Source organism: Scyliorhinus torazame, chromosome 1 (genome assembly GCF_047496885.1).
Source record: "Scyliorhinus torazame isolate Kashiwa2021f chromosome 1, sScyTor2.1, whole genome shotgun sequence".
NCBI classification, from domain to species: Eukaryota; Metazoa; Chordata; class Chondrichthyes; order Carcharhiniformes; family Scyliorhinidae; genus Scyliorhinus; species Scyliorhinus torazame.
In genome coordinates this window covers 210,768,698-210,789,220 of record NC_092707.1, presented here as the reverse complement: position 1 = coordinate 210,789,220, position 20,523 = coordinate 210,768,698, and the positions used below count along the sequence as shown (strand labels likewise).

General features: G+C 53.4%; 1 protein-coding gene across 6 annotated transcripts in view; it reads left to right on the top strand.

The window, feature by feature from the left end:
- The window catches only part of col16a1 (collagen, type XVI, alpha 1), a 779,331-nt gene that overhangs the window by 596,434 nt on the left and 162,374 nt on the right, over positions 1 to 20,523 (top strand). For all 6 annotated transcript variants that reach the window (XM_072502210.1, XM_072502224.1, XM_072502220.1 and 3 more), the window contains one exon: positions 17,726 to 17,779. In XM_072502210.1, coding sequence (XP_072358311.1) covers positions 17,726 to 17,779 — 54 coding nt within the window. The remainder of the gene's footprint in view (positions 1 to 17,725; positions 17,780 to 20,523) is intronic.

Sequence of the window (20,523 nt, the reverse complement as noted above, 5' to 3'; positions counted from 1 at the left end):
TCGTTAGATGAATTCTACGCCGCGCTACTAATTTTGGGACGAGCCTGCAGCTGCCCGTCGGTGAACGCAAATGAACACACAGACATGTTAATGCGCGATGCTTTTGTGGCAGGTATGAACTCCTCCCAAATCCGCCAAAGACTTCTAGAAAAAGAGTCGCTAGGACTCTGAGGCACGGGCCCTAGCAGCCTCCCTAGACGTGGCCGCGCGAAATACCCGCGCCTACGGCCCCAACCGCGCGGCAGCCCATTGGGCTCCGTACGTACCCGTCGCGACAAACCCACCCCCCCCCCCCCGGACACCCCACAGGCTTGCGCGGTCCAAACGCCAAGTCGCACCGGGGGCGCCCGCTGCTATTTCTGCGGCCAGGCGAAACACCCCCGGCAGCGCTGCCCGGCCCGCGCAGCGATCTGCAAGAGCTGCGGGAAAAAGGGCCATTTCGCGGCTGTGTGCCGGTCCCGCGAGGTCGCCGCTGTCCCGGGAGAACAGGGAGCCCTGCACGCCGTTTACGCTCCCCAACCCCCCCCAGCGCCCCATGTACGACCCGCAGGCGCAGCCACTCTGGGTCCCAACCACCGCGGTCCCGGGAGAACAGGGAGCCCTGCACGCCGCTTACGTTCCCCAACCCCCCGCGCCCCATGTATGACCCGCCGGCGCTACCACTTTGGGACCCGACCACCGCTCTCCCCGGAGAAGAGGGAGTTCTGCGCGTCTCTAACGCCCCCCAAACCCCCCCCCCCCCCCGCGCGCGCCCCACGTCTGACCCGCCGGCGCTACCAATTTGGGTCCCGACCACCGCTGTCCCCAGAGATGAGGGAGCCCCGCGCGTTCCTAACGCTCCCCAACCCCCCCAACGCCCCATGTGCGACCCGCAGACGCCGCCATTTTGGGTCCCAGACACCACGAGGGGAGGAAGGGCGCCGCCATCTTGGACCACCCCAGACCTGTACGACGCATGGGGGCGGCCATTTTGTCCACCCCCGCCGCCATCTTGTGACCCCCCAGCCATGTGCGATGCATGGGGGCAGCCATTTTGTTCACCTCCGACGCCATCTTGGACGGCAACAACGGACCCCAGTATCGACAGCTCCACGGGGTTCGAAGAAGACGCTCAACTACTACAACCACGTCTCGCTTCAATGACGCTGGACCAAGCTCGGCCCCGAACACTCCAGACGACGACGACAACGGCGCTGATAAACGGGCACGAGACACCATGCCTAGTCGACTCCGAGAGCACGGAGAGCTTTATCCACCCCGACACGGTAAGACGCTGTTCTTTGACCACCCATCCCAGCACACAAAAGATTTCCCTAGCTGCAGGATCCCACTCCGTACAGATTAAAGGCTTCTGCATAGTTACCCTAACGGTGCAAGGGAGGGAGTTCAAAAACTACAGGCTCTACGTCCTTCCCCAACTCTGCGCCCCCACATTACTGGGATTAGACTTCCAGTGCAATCTACAGAGCCTAACCTTCAAATTCGGCGGCCCAATACCCCCACTCACTATCTGCGGCCTCGCAACCCTCAAGGTGCAACCCCCGTCCTTGTTTGCAAACCTCACCCCGGATTGCAAACCCGTCGCCACTAGGAGCAGACGGTACAGCGCCCAGGACCGGACCTTCATTTGGTCCGAAGTCCAGCGGCTACTAAAGGAAGGCATAATCCAGGCCAGCAATAGTCCCTGGAGAGCACAGGTGGTAGTAGTAAAGACAGGGGAGAAGCAAAGGATGGTCATAGACTATAGCCAGACCATCAACAGGTACACACAACTAGACGCGTACCCTCTCCCCCGCATATCCGACATGGTCAATCGGATTGCCCAATAGAAAGTCTTCTCCACCGTGGACCTCAAGTCCGCCTACCATCAGCTCCCCATCCGCCCAAGTGACCGCAAGTACACAGCCTTCGAGGCAGACGGGCGATTATACCATTTCCTAAGGGTCCCATTTGGCGTCACAAACGGGGTCTCGGTCTTCCAACGAGAGATGGACCGAATGGTTGATCAACACGGGTTGCGGGCCACGTTCCCGTATCTCGACAATGTAACCATCTGCGGCCACGATCAGCAGGACCACAACGCCAACCTCCAAAAATTCCTCCAGACCGCTAAAGCCTTGAACCTCACGTACAACGAGGACAAGTGCGTTTTTAGCACCAACCGGCTAGCCATCCTGGGCTACGTAGTGCGCAATGGGATAATAGGCCCCGACCCCGAACGTATGCGCGCCCTCATGGAATTTCCCCTCCCGCTGCCTGGGGTTCTTTTCATACTACGCCCAGTGGGTCCCCCAGTACGCAGACAAGGCCCGCCCCTAATACAGACCACGACCTTCCCTCTGTCGACAGAGGCTTGCCAGGCCTTCAGCCGCATCAAAGCGGATATCGCAAAGGCCACGATGCGCGCCATCGACGAGTCCCTCCCCTCCAGGTCGAGAGCGACGCCTCCGACGTAGCTCTAGCGGCCACCCTTAACCAAGCGGGCAGACCCGTGGCCTTTTTCTCCCGAACCCTCCACACTTCAGAAATCCGCCACTCCTCAGTGAAAAAGGAAGCCCAAGCCATAGTGGAAGCTGTGCGACATTGGAGGCATTACCTGGCCGGCAGGAGATTCACTCTCCTCACGGACCAACGGTCGGTAGCCTTCATGTTCGATAATGCACAGCGGGGCAAAATCAAAAACGACAAGATCTTAAGGTGGAGGATCGAGCTCTCCACCTTCAACTACGAGATCTTGTATCGTTCCGGAAAGCTGAACAAGCCGTCCGATGCCCTATCCCGCGGCACATGTGCCAACGCACAAATTAACCGCCTCCAAACCCTCAACGAGGACCTCTGCCACCCGGGTCACTCGGTTTTACCACTTTATCAAGTCCTGCAACCTCCCATACTCCTTAGAGGAGGTCCGTACAGTCACAAGGAACTGCCACATCTGCGCAGAGTGCAAACCGCATTTTTTCAGGCCGGATGGTGCGCACCTGATTAAGGCTTCCCGCCCCTTTGAACGCCTTAGTCTGGATTTCAAAGAACCCCTCCCCTCCACCGACCGCAACATATACTTCCTTAATGTGGTGGACGAGTACTCCCGCTTCCCATTCGCCATCCCCTGTTCTTACAAGACCGCGGCCACAGTCATTAAAGCCCTGAACACCATATTCACACTGTTCGGTTGCCCCGCATACGTCCACAGCGACAGGGGGTCCTCCTTCATGAGTGACGAGCTGCGCCAGTTCCTGCTCAGCAACGGGATAGCCTCGAGCAGGACGACCAGCTACAACCCCCGGGGGAACGGGCAAGTAGAGAGGGAGAACTGGAAGACCGTCCTACTGGCCCTACGGTCCAGGGACCTCCCAGTTTCACGGTGGCAGGAGGTCCTTCCGGACGCCCTCCACTCCATCCGGTCGCTACTGTGTACTAGCACTAACCAAACGCCTCATGAGCGCCTCCTTGTCTTCCCCAGGAAGTCCTCCTCTGGAACATCGCTGCCGACCTGGCTGGCGGCCCCAGGACCCATCTTGCTCCGAAAGCACGTGCGGGCGCACAAGTCGGACCCGTTGGTCGAAAGGATTCACCTCCTTCACGCGAACCCGCAGTACGCTTACGTGGAGTACCCCGACGGTCGACAGGACACGGTCTCTCTGCGAGATCTGGCGCCCGCCGGCAACACACACAACCCCCCGACACCAATCACCCAACCCCCCCCTTCCTGCCACCGCCGCACCCCGCGACCGCCCCCTTCCCAGGAGGATCAGTCCTCCTCCCAGGCCCGACCAGGAATGAAGCCCAAGCTGAAACCGTAAGGCTCCCGGAGACGACAACACCAGAACAAGCACCAACACCACCACCGGGGCCGAGGCGATCGACACGGACGACCAGACCGCCCGACCGACTCGTGGCGTCGATCTAACACTACAATATGTGGACTTTTAACGAGAACATTTTGCCTTTTCCTGACGATTACTGTAAATAGTTTGAAAAAAAAAAAACCCTTGTACATACTGTAATAACATGCGAAAGTTTTCCTCCCAGGACCAGCCTTGTAAACCCTTACCACCATGCGAAGCATCACCCCGCCGGGTTCATTTTTAACAAGGGGTGAATGTGGTAGTATGCATTAGGGGTCATGTGGGACTGTGAAGCCATGATGTCATTGGCTGACAGATCCCGGGTCCTGGTTGGACGTTGACCTCTAGCTCCGCCCTGAAGGCGGAGTATAAGTACCTGGAGTCCTCCCCCGCAGGCAGTCTACTACTGAACTGCGGGGGAAACAGTCACGCTTAATAAAGCCTCATCGACTTCACTCTATTCATCTCTCGGAGTCTTTGTGCGCTACAACAGTTTAGACGGAGCTTTACTCTGTATCTAACCCCACGCTGTACCTGTCCTGGGAGCATTTGATGGGGACAGTGTAGAGGGAGCTTTACTCTGTATCTAACCCGGTGCTGTACCTGTCCTGGGAGTGTTTGATGTGGACAGTGTAGAGGGAGCTTTACTCTGTATCTAACCCCGTGCTGTACCTGTCCTGGGATTGTTTGATGGGGACAGTGTAGAGGGAGATTTACTCTGTATCTAACCCCATGCTGTACCTGTCCTGGGAGTGTTTGATGGGGACAGTGTAGAGGGAGCTTTACTCTGTATCTAACCCCGTGCTGTACCTGTCCTGGGAGTGTTTGATGGGGACAGTGTAGATGGAGCTTTACTCTGTATCTAACCCTATGCTATACCTGTCCTGGGAGTGTTTGATGGGGACAGTGTAGAGGGAGCTTTACTCTGTATCTAACCCCGTGCTGTACCTGTCCTGGGAGTGTTTGATGGGGACAGTGTAGATGGAGCTTTACTCTGTATCTAACCCCATGCTGTACCTGTCCTGGAAGTGTTTGATGGGGACAGTGTAGATGGAGCTTTACTCTGTATCTAACCCCATGCTGTACCTGTCCTGGAAGTGTTTGATGGGGAAAGTGTAGATGGAGCTTTACTCTGTATCTAACCCCATGCTGTACCTGTCCTGGGAGTGTTTGATGGTGACAGTGTAGAGGGAGATTTACTTTGTGTCTAACCCCGTGCTGTACCTATCCTGGGAGTGTTTGATGGGGACAGTGTAGAGGGAGCTTTACTCTGTATCTAACCCCGTGCTGTACCTGTCCTGGGCGTGTTTGATGGGGACAGTGTAGAGGGAGCTTTACTCTGTATCTAACCCCATGCTGTACCTGTCCTGGGAATGTTTGATGGGGACAGTGTAGAGGGAGCTTTACTCTGTATCTAACCCCATGCTGTACCTGTCCTGGGAGTGTTTGATGGGGACAGTGAAGACGGAGCTTTACTCGGCATCTAATCCCGTGCTGTACCAGGCCTGGGCAGGGCGACCAACTCTGAGGGCGGGAAATAAGAGACAAGGAAGGTACTTGTAGAATCTGCTAAAGCACTACGCATTGACCAAGCAGGTAAGAAACAAAGGTTGGGTTTTATCTACAACAAACAAGCTCTCCGCCCCCGAACGAAGTCCCTCCTCAACCTGCACCCAGGTCGGGGTCTTATACTCGTCGTCCAACTCGTCTAGTTACCGGGGGAGTTCGTATTCAGTGGACGTTACGGAGAATCTAATAGTCCTATTGCAGTGACCTCCATGAGGGTTATAACATCCCTCACCCCCTGGAGATACGTCCATGTCCATGGGCGGGTCCAAGGAACCCCTAGTCATCTTAGCCCGGGAACGGCCATCAGGGACCGACCGTGTGCCATTGGGCGGCCTCTACTTCCCTGGGAAATCCCTTTCCACGCGGAGCACCTTGGCAGAGTCATCAAAACAGAGGTGGCTCTGAGCAATGATGCAATGAGCTCCAGTGGTGGCAATACGTTCTCTGATCTATGATGTCAGTCTTGGAATTGGTGTTCAGTGAGACTTCGTCAGGCATCTCGGTGTCCTCGATGTCTGGAACCGGCTTCTCCACGGCAGGTGTGGCTGGGGTCAAAGGCGGCAGCTGGGGCGGAGGTGTTAACTCGAACTGGGGGCGTTTTGGGTCTGAAACCTCTGGAATCGGATCTGGCGTCTCAGGGATGCTCCCACAGAGGTAATCCACATGGCGATTCGATTTGCGCCTCTGTGCCCTCACTCAATAGGAGACAGGTCCCGTTTGGGCCAAAATGACCCCTTGGATCCACATGGCACCTTCCCCAAAGATGCAAAGGCGTAAGACAGTCTGCAGCAGCCTTGGCTCTATCCTGGCCCGGCGGATTTTCCTGCCAGTGTCCGGGAGAACCAAACTCAAACGTCTGCGAAGACGAGGGCCCATCAGCAATTTGGCTGGAGCGACCCCCATCGTGGTGTGAGCCGTTGTCTGGTCGCAAAAAAGGAAACGCGCCAGCCTAGTCTCCCTGGATCTCTATTCTTTTTTTCAATAAATTTAGAGTAGCCAATTATTTTTATTTTTCCAATTAAGAGGCAATTTAGCGTGACCAGTCCACCTAACCAGCACATCTTTTGGGTTGTGGGGGTGAAACCCACGCAGAAATGGGGAGAATGTGCAAACTCCACATGGACAGTGAGCCTGGGCCGGGATTCAAACCCAGGTTCTCAGCGCCGCAGTCCCAGTGCTAACCACTGCGTCGCATGCTACCCTCCAAGGTCGGTTTTCTCGTTCCGTTTTTGCATGTCTAGACTGCACGCTCTGCTAACGCATTTTACGTTGGGTGGTACAGGGCGGTATGTACGTGTCATGTGCCATTTGCGGTCATGAAAGCCCAAACTGCGCGCTTGTGAACCCTGTCCCATTGTCCTAGACCAGCACCTCTGGTTTCCCGTGTGTGCTGAAAGATTGTCACAGCTTGTCAATGGTGGCTTGAGCTGTCGGACGATGCAATTTATGGCCATCATCGTTTACGACGATGATGAACATTACTCCCTGGGCCAGCATCTTCATCTTTGACACCACCCAGGGCCCATTGTCGATGTCCAGCAGGACATAGAACATACAGTGCAGAAGGTGGCCATTCGGCCCATTGATTCTGCACCCACCCACTTAAGCCCTCACTTCCACCCTATCCCGTAACCCAACAACCCCGCCTAACCTTTTTGGTCACTAAGGGCAATTTATCATGGCCAATCCACCTAACCTGCACATCTCTGGACTGTGGGAGGAAACCGGAGCACCCGGAGGAAACCCACGCACACACGGGGAGGATGTGCAGACTCCGCACAGACAGTGACCCAAGCCGGGAATCGAACCTGGGACCCTGGCGCTGTGAAGCCATAGTGCTATCCACTGTGCTACCATGCTGCCCAATCATGTGTGTTCCCCACAAGACGACATCACCCTTGATACTTAACTCGAGTATCGTGTTAATGTGCACTTCATGGCCCCTGGCAAGGCACGGTGTTTGGCCCCAAACTGGATTATGTGCCATACCCGGGTAAATGCGGATATGTCTGAATCCACCACCGGATGTGGGTAGCCCTGACCGGCAAGGAATCCATGAAATGGAGGGTGGCTATCATTTCATCAGTTGCCGCCAGTACAGGAGGCCCGGTGGGAGGAGGGAGGCGGTTCAATACATTGACGTGCGGGATCACAGACCCGGAGCGATGTTCTACCACGTATTCGTCCACTCGTACAGTAGCGTCTCCGCTGGATCCTGGCATAGGTACAGGGGGGGAAATCGGCCGGACTTCCTTAAACAACCCCAACCGGGGCTTCTGATTGGTGTAGACAGTGAAAGAATGCTCTTAGACGGAGTGATGGAATTTTTTTCCCCCAAACACCACGACCAAGCCTTCCTTCTTAATTTATGCGTAGTTTTTTCCACGTTTGCCAATGTCCGCGACGCGAATGCCACGGGGCGCTCCGACCGGTCGTCCATCCGCTGGACAAGGACAACCGCGATCTCGTGGGGGGGATGCATTGCACATCAACAACAGCGGCTTGGTTGGGTCAAAGTGAGTCAGTAGACGGGAGAAGGATGCTGCTTCTTCACCGAGACCAAAGCCGTCTCCTGGGCGTGGCACCATTCCCAATGTTGACATTCTAGATGGAGGGGGCACGGTGAGGTTTGGAATAAACTTGCTGTAGTAATTTACTAGGCCCAAAAATGAGGATAGTTCCATTGGTCCACTTGGCACCAGGGCCCTGACGGATGGCCTATACCTTTTCCTCCATGGGGTGCAACCCATGGCGATCCACATGATAACCCAGGTGACCTCGGTTGCATTAAAAACACTGGAGCAAATACGGTTGAGGGTACTGCAGCTGACCACGGATATCGCCACACCTGTCTCCAATTCCATGTGGATGGAATGCCCATTCCCCTGCAATGAAAGCTGAATAGGGGTGACCCGAGACAAAGTCACGCAATGCAGCCGGCGATAAGCCTTCTCTTCATCATCCATGTAGTGGGCCTAGTCCCTGGGGCGGTGGTCGTCTCTAGTGGTGGGGCGGTGGGGCAGAGGGTCCTCTTTGGGTCAGCTGCCCTGCGGTGTCCTATGACCAGCAGCCACCAGCCGGAATCTGTATTCCAGGTCTTAGCGGCCGGAGGAGTGTGTTCTGAAGCATTCCGGGCCTCGGTGGCGGTGGCAGCCTGCATCCCTGCAGAGATGTCCCACTGCCGGGGCTCTGCTTCCAGGGCGGACCTGGGCAGTGCCCGGTTAGCGGCCGAGGCTCTGAACCGCCGTTCCTCAGAGCTCCTGCACCCTTTGTTCCATGCTCTTGTGGGAGATGCCGATATCCTCAGTGGGTTGTAAAGTCAGGTCATCACAGCCAGCAGTTTTCTTTGCGTGTCAGCATCGCGGATTCCACATACGAATCGATCTCACAATGACTCATTGAGCTTGGCGCCACATTTGCAGGTTTCAGCTAATTTGCGAAGGCGGCCAGGAAGCCACTGGTTGATTCTGACTGGGTCTGAATGGCCGTATGAAATCAGAATCATGAGACAATTAACGGCGGTTATGGGTCGAAATGTCCCTTCACTCAGGCCACCTGTGAACGACCAGGTATCCAGCGCATGTGGGTGGGTGAGGCTATTTATGAGGCTATATGTGGGCCTAGCGCAGGCCGTGAGTGATCCCACAGCCTGCCATTTGTTCTCGTCACTCCCGTTGGTATGAAAAAAAAGGCATGCCCTCGACATACTACCCCCCAGTCATCGACAACTGCTTGAAATGGTTCGAGCTTAGCGATGTGCAGCATTTTGGCGGATTGATGAGAGGGCTCTCTAGGCATAGGCAAGTGGCTCCAGCGCGTAGTACCTGACGTCGATGGAAGCTCCACTTTATTCTCGTCACCACTATAGAATTTGCTAAAGCAGCACACATTGACCAAGCAGGTAGGAAATAAAGGTTGGGTTTTATTTATTTATTTTTTAATAATATTTTATTAAGGTATTTGAAGATTTTTATAACAGTAACAAAAACAATGACATCAACATGGTAAAATAAACATTTCCCCCCCAGCCCAATCTTCACACACCTCAACCACACAACAACAATCCGCCCGCGACCCCCCCCGGAATACTGCAGCTGCTGACATTTTTAATTTTCCCTGCGAAAGTCGACGAACGGCTGCCACCTCCGGGTGAACCCGACCATTGACCCTCTTAAGGCAAACTTTATTTTCTCGAGACTGAGAAACCCAGCCGTGTCACTAACCCAGGTCTCCACACTTGGGGGCTTCGAGTCCCTCCACATTAATAAGATCTGTCTCCAGGCTACCAGGGAGGCAAAGGCCAAGACGTCAGCCTCTTTCGCCCCCTGAACCCCCGGATCTTCCGACACTCCAAAGATCGCTACCTCCGGACTCGGCACCACCCGTGTTTTTAGCACCGTGGACTTTGCCTTAGAAAAACTCTGCCAAAACCCTCTAAGCTTCGGGCATTCCCAAAACACGTGGACGTGATTTGCTGGGCTTCCCGCGCACCTCGCACACCTATTCTCTACCCAAAAAAACTTGCTCATCCTAGCTACTGTCATGTGTGCCCGGTGGACTACCTTAAATTGGATCAGGCTAAGCCTGCCACATGATGAGGATGTATTAACCCTGCTTAGGGCATCCACCAATAGACCCGCCTCTATCTCTCCCCCAAGCTCATCCTCCCACTTGCCCTTAAGCTCCTCCACCTTCCTCCGCCTCCGAAAGCTCCCGGTAAATATCTGAAACCTTCCCCTCTCCCACCCAGGTACTGGAGACTACTCTATTCTGTATCCCCCGTGGCGGCAGCAGCGGAAAGGCCGGAACTTGTTTTCTCAGGAAGTCTCGCACCTGCAAATACGTAAACCATTTCCAGCTGGCAATTTAAATTTATTCTCCAAGGCTTTCAAGCTGGGGAAGCTCCCATCTATAAATAGATCCCCCATCCTTCTAATTCCTGCTGTCTGCCAACTCCGGAACCCACCATCTAGCCTACCCGGTACAAACCTGTGGTTGTTATAAATCGGGGTCTAAATCGATGCTCCCTCCACTCTCTTATATCTCCTCCATTGCCCCCAGATCCTCAGAGCCGCCATTACCACCGGACTTGTGGAATATCAGGCCGGTAAGAACGGCAGAGGTGGCGTTACCAGTGCTCCCACACTGGTGTCTTTACATGACGCCGCCTCCATCCGCTCCCATGCCGACCCCTCCCCCACTACCCACTTCCTGATCATGGATATATTAGCCGCCCAGTAGTAATTGCAGAAGTTCAGCAGCACCAACCCACCCTCCCCCCTGACTGCGCTCCAGCAACACTTTCTTCACTCGCGGGGTTTTACCCACCCACACAAAGCCCAAAATAATCTTACTCACCCGCTTGAAAAAGGCCTTAGGGATGAAGATGGGGAGGCACTGAAAGACAAACAGAAATTTGGGGGGGACCGTCATTTTCACGGTCTGTACCCTCCCCGCTGTCATGATATTTAGGTAACCATCACAGCACATACATACATACATACTGATGGACAGATCAACGGACCAATCAACACACACACAACACCACAGCCAATCACAGGCAAGAGCATACACAGTACAAAACAGGGAACACGACACTTCCCGGGCATTCCAGCAGGAGACAGCTCAGGGCACAGAGCTCACAGCAAGCCACTCAGACATCCACCATGTGCTGAGTGCCACTCCAAGATCGTGTTAGGATTAGGTCCACAGATTCTAGGGTTATGATCGAACCTCAGTAACCAGTTTACCACTGTAAATAAATGTTAGCAATAAAGCTGAGTTGTACCATTTGCAACCGTGTTGGTTCGTCTGTGTAGCAGAGTACCCAACACATCATAGTACCAGGAGTAACTGTGGGACTTACCTACGAATCCTCCGGAATCTGCCATCCTGCGCCATGGACACCGTCAGCACGCCGCAGCCGCTACAAGTCGCTGGAAACCTTGGCGTTAATTGGAAGCTGTTCAAACAGCACTTCCAGCTCTTCCTGGAAGCCAATGAAAAGGACAGCGCTTCGGACACCAGAAAGATTGCCCTCCTCCTCTCCACGGCAGGTCAACACGCCATCCATGTCTTCAACTCCCTGGTGTTCGCGGAAGGTGAGGACAAGAACAAGTACAAGACGGTCCTTCTCAAACTCGACCAACACTTCAACGTCGAGGTCAACGAGAGTTTCGAGAGGTATCTCTTCCAGCAGCGCCTGCAGGGTAAGGATGAGCCCTTTCAATCCTTCCTTACGCACCTCCGTATCCTCGCGCAGTCCTGCGGTTACGACACCACCTCCGATTCCATGATTCGGGACCAGATCGTTTTTGGGGTCACCCTACGCCAGCAGCTCTTAAAAATTAAAGGCCTCACCCTAGCCACCGCCATCGAAACCTGCGTCCTCCATGAAAACGTGACTAGCCGCTACTCCAAATTTCAGGCGGCTGAATCGGCGCGGCAGGGGTCCTACGCGGCCGGATTGGCGAGGCAGGCGTCCTACGAGGCCGAACGGGTCCAGGCGATCGAGTTCTTCCCGGCCCGCGGCCCGGACGAGGGTGGCCATTTCGCATGCTTTTCAAGGCCTCCCGCGTTTGTGCGCGCCAAAACGACGTCGACACAGAGGGACGTGATGCGCAGGCGCGCTCGACGCAAGGCCGAACTGCACATGCGCGGTGGCGCAACAAACGCCATGACGTCACGACGTGTAGCAACTGTGGAGCCGCACATTTAAAGCGTCAATGTCCCGCAAGAAACCGACAATGCCTCCGCGGCAAGGTGGGCCACTACGCTGCCTGCTGTCGAGCAGCTCAACCTGCCAATGTTCCCCAATTCCGACAATCTCGCAGGGACGTGCGGACCATTCAGCCTCCTTACTACGAGTCGTGCCCAGACGATATCCAGACCAGTGACACAGACGACCGGGACGCCTTCCGTGTTGCGGTCATTGATGGGAACCGGATGTCTCCAGTCAGGACCCACCAGCCGTTGCAAGTTAATACTGTCAACCCGGGTGATGAACGGTCAACCCGAATTCGTCGCCCACCTACTAGACTGGACTTATGAGCCTGTTTGTACATTGAACTCATAATACCACTGTGTTAATATGTTTCTGTTCTTCCTTGTCGTTACAGGAGTTTGTTTTTGTCGTTCAACATTTCCCCGTTCTTTGTTTATGGTACAACCTCGTTGCTATGTCACACCCGACATCGCCCCTTGTATATAGTTTAGCCCCATGTACATGCTGTAGATATTGCACACACACATCCAGCTGCACTCAGTACACATCTCTATTTATAACCACATAGGCACATGGTCTTGTAAAAAAGGGGAGATTTCATGATATTTAGGTAAACATCACAGCACATACATACATACTGATGGACAGATCAACAGATCAATCAACACACACACAACACCACAGCCAATCACAGGCAAGAGCATACACAGTACAAAACAGGGAATAGGACACTTCCTGGGGATTCCAGCAGGAGACAGCTCAGGGCACGAGCTCATAGCAAGCCACTCAGACATCGATCATGTGCTGAGTGCCACTCCAAGATAGTATTAGGAATAGGTCCACAGATTCTAGGGTTATGATCGAACCTCAGTAACCAGTTTACCACTGTAAATAAATGTTAGTAATAAAACTGAGTTGTACCATTCGCAACCGTGTTGGTTCGTCTGTGTAGCAGAGTACCCAACACATCACCCGCCAGTGATAGCGTGAGCATGTCCCATCTCTTAAAGTCCCCTTCCATTTGTTCTACCAACCAGGATAGGTTTAACTTGTGTAGTACCTCCCATTTCCGGGCCACCTTGATCCCAGATATTGAAAGCTCTTCCCTACCATTCTAAGCGGCAGCTCTCCCAGTCTCTTCCCCTGTCCTCTTGCCTGGATCGCAAACATCTCGATTTTCCCCATGTTCATTGTATACCCCGAAAAATTGCCAAATTCCCCCAGGATTCGCATTACATCCCATCCCCCCCCCCCGCCCCCGAACCCGAACCAGCCCTTTCCAGTTCATAGAAGCTCTTAACGCCATGGCAAATAGCTCTATGGCCAGAGCAAACAGTAAGGGGGAGAGAGGGCATCCTTGCCTCGTCCCTCGGTGTAGTTCAAAATACCCCGACCTCAGCCGGTTTGTACACACACTCGCTATTGGTGCCTGATAGAGCAACCGCACCCAGTCAATAAAGCCCTCACCAAACCCAAACCTTCCCAGCACCTTCCACAGACAAAGATAATTCCACTCCACCCGATAAAAAGCTTTCTCTGCATCCATCGCGACCACCAACTCCGCCTCCTCTCCTTCTGAGGGCATCATGATAACATTTAGGAGCCTTTGAACATTAGCCTTGAGTTGCCTGCCCTTAACAAATCCCGTCTGGTCTTCCCCTATCACCCCCGGGACACAGCCTTCTATCCTTGTGGCCAGTACCTTAACCAGCAGTTTGGCATCCACATGCAGTATAGAAATCGACCCGTATGATCCGCATTGCTCCGGATCCTTCTCCCGTTTCAGGATCAATGAAATCGAGGCCTGCGACATTGTTGGGGGGAAGGACTCCCTTCTCTCTTGCTTTGTTAAATGTCCTCACCAGCAGTGGGCTCAATATCTCTGAAAACTGCTTATAGAATTCCACTGGGTAGCTGTCAGGCCCCAGGCCTTGCCCGACTGCATGCCTTCTAGCCCCTTGATTATTTCCTCAATATCAATTGGGGCTCCCAGCCCCTCCACCAGGTCCTCCTCCAACCTCAGGAACCTGAACTGATCCAGAAATTGCCACATACCCTCCACCCCGTCCAGGGGTTCCGACTCATATAATTTAATATAAAAGTCCTTAAACACCTTGTTCACCCCCGCTAGGTCCAGGACAGTATTACCGTCTCTACTCTTTACTTTACCTATCTCCCTGGCTGCCTCTCTTTTCCTGAGCTGGTGCGCCAACATTCTACTTGCCTTTTCCCCGTACTCATAGATCGCACCCCCTTGCCTTCCTCAGCTGTTCCACCTGTGGTCAACAGCCCAAACTCCACCTATAACCTCCGCCGCTCCCTCAGTAGCCCCGCGTCCGGGGCCTCCGAGTATCTCCTGTCCACCTGGAGTATCTGCTCAACTAATCTATTCCTCTCAGCCCGTTCCACCTTTTCTCTGTGGGCCCCTATCGAGATTAATTCTCCTCTGACCACTGCAAAGAACAAAGAACAAAGAAATGTACAGCACAGGAACAGGCCCTTCGGCCCTCCAAGCCCGTGCCGACCATACTGCCCGACTAAACTACAATCTTCTACACTTCCTGGGTCCGTATCCTTCTATTCCCATCCTATTCATATATTTGTCAAGATGCCCCTTAAATGTCCCTATCGTCCCTGCCTCCACTACCTCCTCCGGTAGTGAGTTCCAGGCACCCACTACCCTCTGCGTAAAAAACTTGCCTCGTACATCTACTCTAAACTTTGCCCCTCTCACCTTAAACCTATGCCCCCTAGTAATTGACCCCTCTACCCTGGGGAATCCTGCCTTCAATGCTTCCCAAACCGTCGCAGCAGAGACCCCCCCCCCCCCCCCCCCGTATCATTTGTTTCCAGGTAGTTCTGGATGGACTTGTTAACCCGCCCACAGACCGTCCTCGTCCGCTAGCAACCCCACATCCAGTCTCCACAGCGGGCGTTGCCCTCTCTCCACACTGACCCGTAGATCCACCCAGTGCAATTGCCGAATACTCAGTATCCACCACCTTCGGTATTAGCGCCCTGCTCAGAACAAAAAAGTCGATGCGAGAGTATACCTTGTGGACATGTGAAAAAAAGGAAAACTCCTTCGTCCTCGGCCGTGCAAACCTCCATGGGTCTACTCCCCCCATCTGTTCCATAAAACCCTTCAATTCCTTTGCCGCATCCGGCCTCCTCCCTGTCCTGGATTTTGACCGGTCCAATTCCGGATCAATGACTGTGTTGAAGTCCCCTCCCATGATCAGGTTATGTGACTCTAAGTCTGGGATCTTACCTAACATCCGTCTCATGAATTCCACATCGTCCCAATTCGGAGCATATATGTTCACAAGTACCCGCACCCCCTCCAGCTTCCCACTCACCATTATGTACCTACCCCTCCTGTCTGACACGATTTTCCCTGCCTCGAATGCCACTCGTTTACTGATCAAGATCTGGTCTTTGAGTCCAGCCCTGAGTGGAACACTTGGCTAACCCACCCCTTCTGCAATCTCGTCTGGTCTGTAACCTTTAGGTGTGTCTCTTGTAGCATTGCCACGTCCGCCTTCAGCTCCCTCAAATGCGCGAACACGCGAGCCCTCTTGACTGGCCCATTCAGTCCTCTAACGTTCCATGTGGTCAGCCTGGATGGGGGGCGCCGGAATGTGGCAACTAGGGGCTTTTCACAGTAACTTAATTTGAAGTCTACCTGTGACAATCAGCTATTTCTTCTTCTTCTTCTTCTTGTCCCCTAGTAAGTTCCTCCCCTATCAGCAAAGCAGCCCCCTCCCCACCCCACCCCGCCCCGAGCAACAACACTAAAAACCCAATCCCCCAAGTCAAGCTCCAGCTGAACAACTGTCCACCCCCCACTGCGCTTCAGAGAGTCAGCTGACCCATGCTGACTCGATAGCTCCCAGCCCTGGCACCAAGCAGTCTGTCTCCCTATTGTACTCTCCTCTCCCCCCCCCCCCACATGAATAAACATTTTAAAAGCATCACATTCCCCAGTAAACAAACAACAGAAAAAAAACAGTGAAGAAGCGATCACGTTAGAAAAATAGTCACCCAAAAAGCAGAACTAAATTCAAAGCCCATCCCCCCTCTAACAAGGTCCCTGCAAGACAGATCAATCTTTAACCATCCATTATTGATAGCCCATTATTTCACATAGAGCTACTTAAATTTTGACAATCCAGCTCAACAAATCGCTGCCATAGTACTTCTCCAAGGCTGAAGATTCGCCTCCAGCTTCATTTCTTTAATAAAGGTCCACACTTCATCTGGCGTTTCAAAGTATAGGTCCCGTTCCTCATGTGTGACCCACAGGCGTGCTGGGTACAGCATCCCGAACTTCTTAAAGAGGGTCGTTTTTGCCCGATTGAACCCAGCTCGCCTCTTGGCCAAATCTGCTCCCAGGCCCTGATAAACTCACAGTTCTCCCACTTGCTGCTCCGTTCTTTCTTGGCCCACCGCAAAACGTGTTCCTTGTCCATGAAACGGTTAAAATGCACCACCATGGCCCTCGGCGGTTCGTTCGCTCTGGGCATCCTCGCAAGGGCTCTGTGCGCTCTGTCCAATTCCAGGGGCTGAGGAAATGCCCCAGCCCCCATCAACTTCTCCAACATGTCAGTCACATAAGCCCTCGCATCCGATCCCTCACTGCCTTCAGGGAGGCCAACAATTCTGAGATTCTGCCTCCTGGACCTATTCTCCTGGTCCTCCAGCTTCTGCTGCATTCTTTTCTGGCGGTCGTTCATCATCCCCACCTTGCTTTCCAGCACGGTAATATATTCCTCGAGCTCGGACAACTTTTGTTCGACCTCCTGGATCGCTCTCGTGGGTTTCCTGATTCTGAACCACTTGATCAATCAAAGCCTTAATCGGGTCCAGCGTGTCCTTCTTCAGCTTGGCGAAGCAATCCTCGAAAAACTTCATCAGCTGCTCCGTCGACCACTGCGCCGTCTCCCCGCGGCCCTTGCCCTCCACCATGCTGTCCCGTGTTACCAGCTCTGCTTGCGTCTCCCTTAAAGGACTTTGTCGTCTCACACGGCCACTTCTGGTCCAATTTTCCATACACCGGAGGGAGATTTCTCCTCACTGTCTCACTCTTCACTGCCTTATCCCATAAAATCCGGAAAAAAATGGGGGGGGGGGAAAGGTCCAAAAGTCCGTTAGCGGCGGGAGCTATCAAATGTGCGACCTACCCCTCCATGGTCGCCACCGGAAGTGTTGGGTTTTATTTATGATATATAAGCTCTCCATTGCCCGAAGGATCTCCCTCTCTCCCCAATGGGCGCCCAGGCCTGGGCTTTTATACTCATGATCTAACTCCCTGTTAAGGGGAAGCCCCGCCCCCTCGTTACCGGGGGAGTTCGCATTCAGTGGCGGTCACGGGGAATTTGATAGTCCTGATGCAGTGACCTCCCTGAGGGTGATAAAAGTGCTTTTCCTCCAGTTCTTTCTAGCTTTGCCAATAGGTCATCCAGACTCAAAACGTTAGTTCCGTTCTCTCTCCATACATACTGTCAGACCCGCCGAGATGGTCCAGCATTTTTTATTTTTCTGCCTCTCTGGACTCGATGGACTGACTGTTCTTTGTATTTCCCAGGGAAAGGTTGGAGAAACTGGAGACTCAGGGTTGCCAGGGAAACGAGGCCTGTCAGTAAGTGCTGCTCAATCGATAATTGTTCATTCCCACATTTCTTTGTATGATTGGTGGACCAATTAGCCAACTCGAACTGTCCAGTGGCAGACATGATGGGTGGGAGAGGCGGCCTGGTGTATGTGAGTCATATCCTAGGCAACAGCTAAGGACTGGAGTAGCAACACAAGAAGGAAGCTGGAGGACGAAGTAAATGAGACACAGGCCCCAGACCATTCCACTGTGAACTTACTCCACAACCTCCTGGAGAAAAAATTAGAATCATCCAGAGTGAGCCCAACGGAAATTCTCAGGAAAAGCTGAATGACTTTATCTCCACTGCTTCAGTTAGCAAATCGATATTGGCTGAATTCGAGATTTCAAATATTTATACGGTGCTGACCATCGCTAATTAGCGGAACATCGTTTGGGGTCTGTCTCCCATCGACTGCTCTTTCCACTTTACAGGAACATTCAAAGTCATAGATTTCTCATTTGTTAACCATTCACTTCGAAGGGAGCTGTGCTGAAGATTGAATAGCGGAGCGGGTTCAGGGAGCTGTGCTGAAGATTGAATAGCGGAGCGGGTTCAGGGAGCTGTGCTGAAGATTGAATAGCGGAGCAGGTTCAGGGACCTTTGCTGAAGATTGAATAGCGGAGTGCGTTAAGGGAGATGTGCTGAAGATTGAATAGCTAAGCGGGTTCAGGGACTTTTGCTGAAGATTGAATAGCGGAGTGCGTTAAGGGAGATGTGCTGAAGATTCAATAGCTGTGCGGGTTCAGGGAGCTGTGCTGAAGATTGGATAGTGGAGCGGGTTCAGTGAGCTGTGCTGAAGATTGAATAGTGGAGCAGGTTCAGGGACCTTTGCTGAAGATTGAATCGCGGAGTGCGTTCAGGGAGCTGTGCTGAAGATTGAATAGCTGAGCGGGTTCAGGAAGCTGTGCTGAAGATTGAATAGCGGAGCGGGTTCAGGGAGCTGTGCTGAAGATTGAATAGCGGAGCGGGTTCAGGGAGCTGTGCTGAAGATTGAATAGCGGAGCGGGTTCAGGGAGCTGTGCTGAAGATTGAATAGCGAAGCGGGTTCAGGGAGCTGTGCTGAAGATTGAATAGCGGAGCGGGTTCAGGGAGCTGTGTCGAAGATTGAATAGCCGAGCGGGTTCAGGGAACTGTGCTGAAGATTGAATAGCGGAGCGGGTTCAGGGAGCTGTGCTGAAGATTCAATAGCTGAGCGGGTTCAGGGAGCTGTGCTGAAGATTGAATAGCCAAGTGGGTTCAGGGAGCTGTGCTGAAGATTGAATAGCCGAGTGGGTTCAAGGAACTGTGCTGAAGATTGAATAGCCGAGCGGGTTCAGGGAGATGTGCTGAAGATTGAATAGCGGAGCGGGTTCAGGGAGCTGTGCTGAAGATTGAATAGCCGAGTGGGTTCAAGGAGCTGTGCTGAAGATTGAATAGCCGAGCGGGTTCAGGGAGCTGTGCTGAAGATTCAATAGCCGAGTGGGTTCAGGGAGCTGTGCTGAAGATTGAATACCCGAGTGGGTTCAAGGAGCTGTGCTGAAGATTGAATAGCCGAGCGGGTTCAGGGAGCTGTGCTGAAGATTGAATAGCCGAGTGGGATCAAGGAGCTGTGCTGAAGATTGAATAGCCGAGCGGGTTCAGGGAGCTGTGCTAAAGATTGAACAGCGGAGCGGGTTCAGGGAGCTGTGCTGAAGATTGAATAGCCGAGTGGGTTCAAGGAGCTGTGCTGAAGATTGAATAGCCGAGCGGGTTCAGGGAGCTGTGCTGAAGATTGAATAGCCGAGTGGGTTCAAGGAGCTGTGCTGAAGATTGAATAGCCGAGCGGGTTCAGGGAGCTGTGCTGAAGATTGAATAGCTGAGCGGGTTCAGGGAGCTGTGCTGAAGATTGAATAGCCAAGTGGGTTCAGGGAGCTGTGCTGAAGATTGAATAGCCGAGTGGGTTCAAGGAGCTGTGCTGAAGATTGTATAGCCGAGCGGGTTCAGGGAGATGTGCTGAAGATTGAATAGCGGAGCGGGTTCAGGGAGCTGTGCTGAAGATTGAATAGCGGAGTGCGTTCATGGAGCTGTGCTGTAGATTGAATAGCTGAGCGGGTTCAGGGAGCTGTGCTGAAGATTGAATAGAGGAGCGGGTTCAGGGAGCTGTGCTGAAGATTGAATAGCGGAGCGGATTCAGGGAGCTGTGCTGAAGATTGAATAGCGGAGCGGGTTCAGGGAGCTGTGCTGAAGTTTGAATAGCGAAGCGGGTTCAGGGAGCTGTGCTGAAGATTGAATAGCGGAGCGGGTTCAGGGAGCTGTGTCGAAGATTGAATAGCCGAGCAGGTTCAGGGAACTGTGCTGAAGATTGAATAGCGGAGCGGGTTCAGGGAGCTGTGCTGAAGATTCAATAGCTGAGCGGGTTCAGGGAGCTGTGCTGAAGATTGAATAGCCGAGTGGGTTCAGGGAGCTGTGCTGAAGATTGAATAGCCGAGTGGGTTCAAGGAGCTGTGCTGAAGATTGAATAGCCGAGCGGGTTCAGGGAGATGTGCTGAAGATTGAATAGCGGAGCGGGATCAGGGAGCTGTGCTGAAGATTGAATAGCCGAGTGGGTTCAAGGAGCTGTGCTGAAGATTGAATAGCCGAGCGGGTTCAGGGAGCTGTGCAGAAGATTGAATAGTGGAGCGGGTTCAGGGAGCTGTGCTGAAGATTGAATAGCAGAGCGGGTTCAGGGAGCTGTGCTGAAGATTGAATAGCCGAGTGGGTTCAAGGAGCT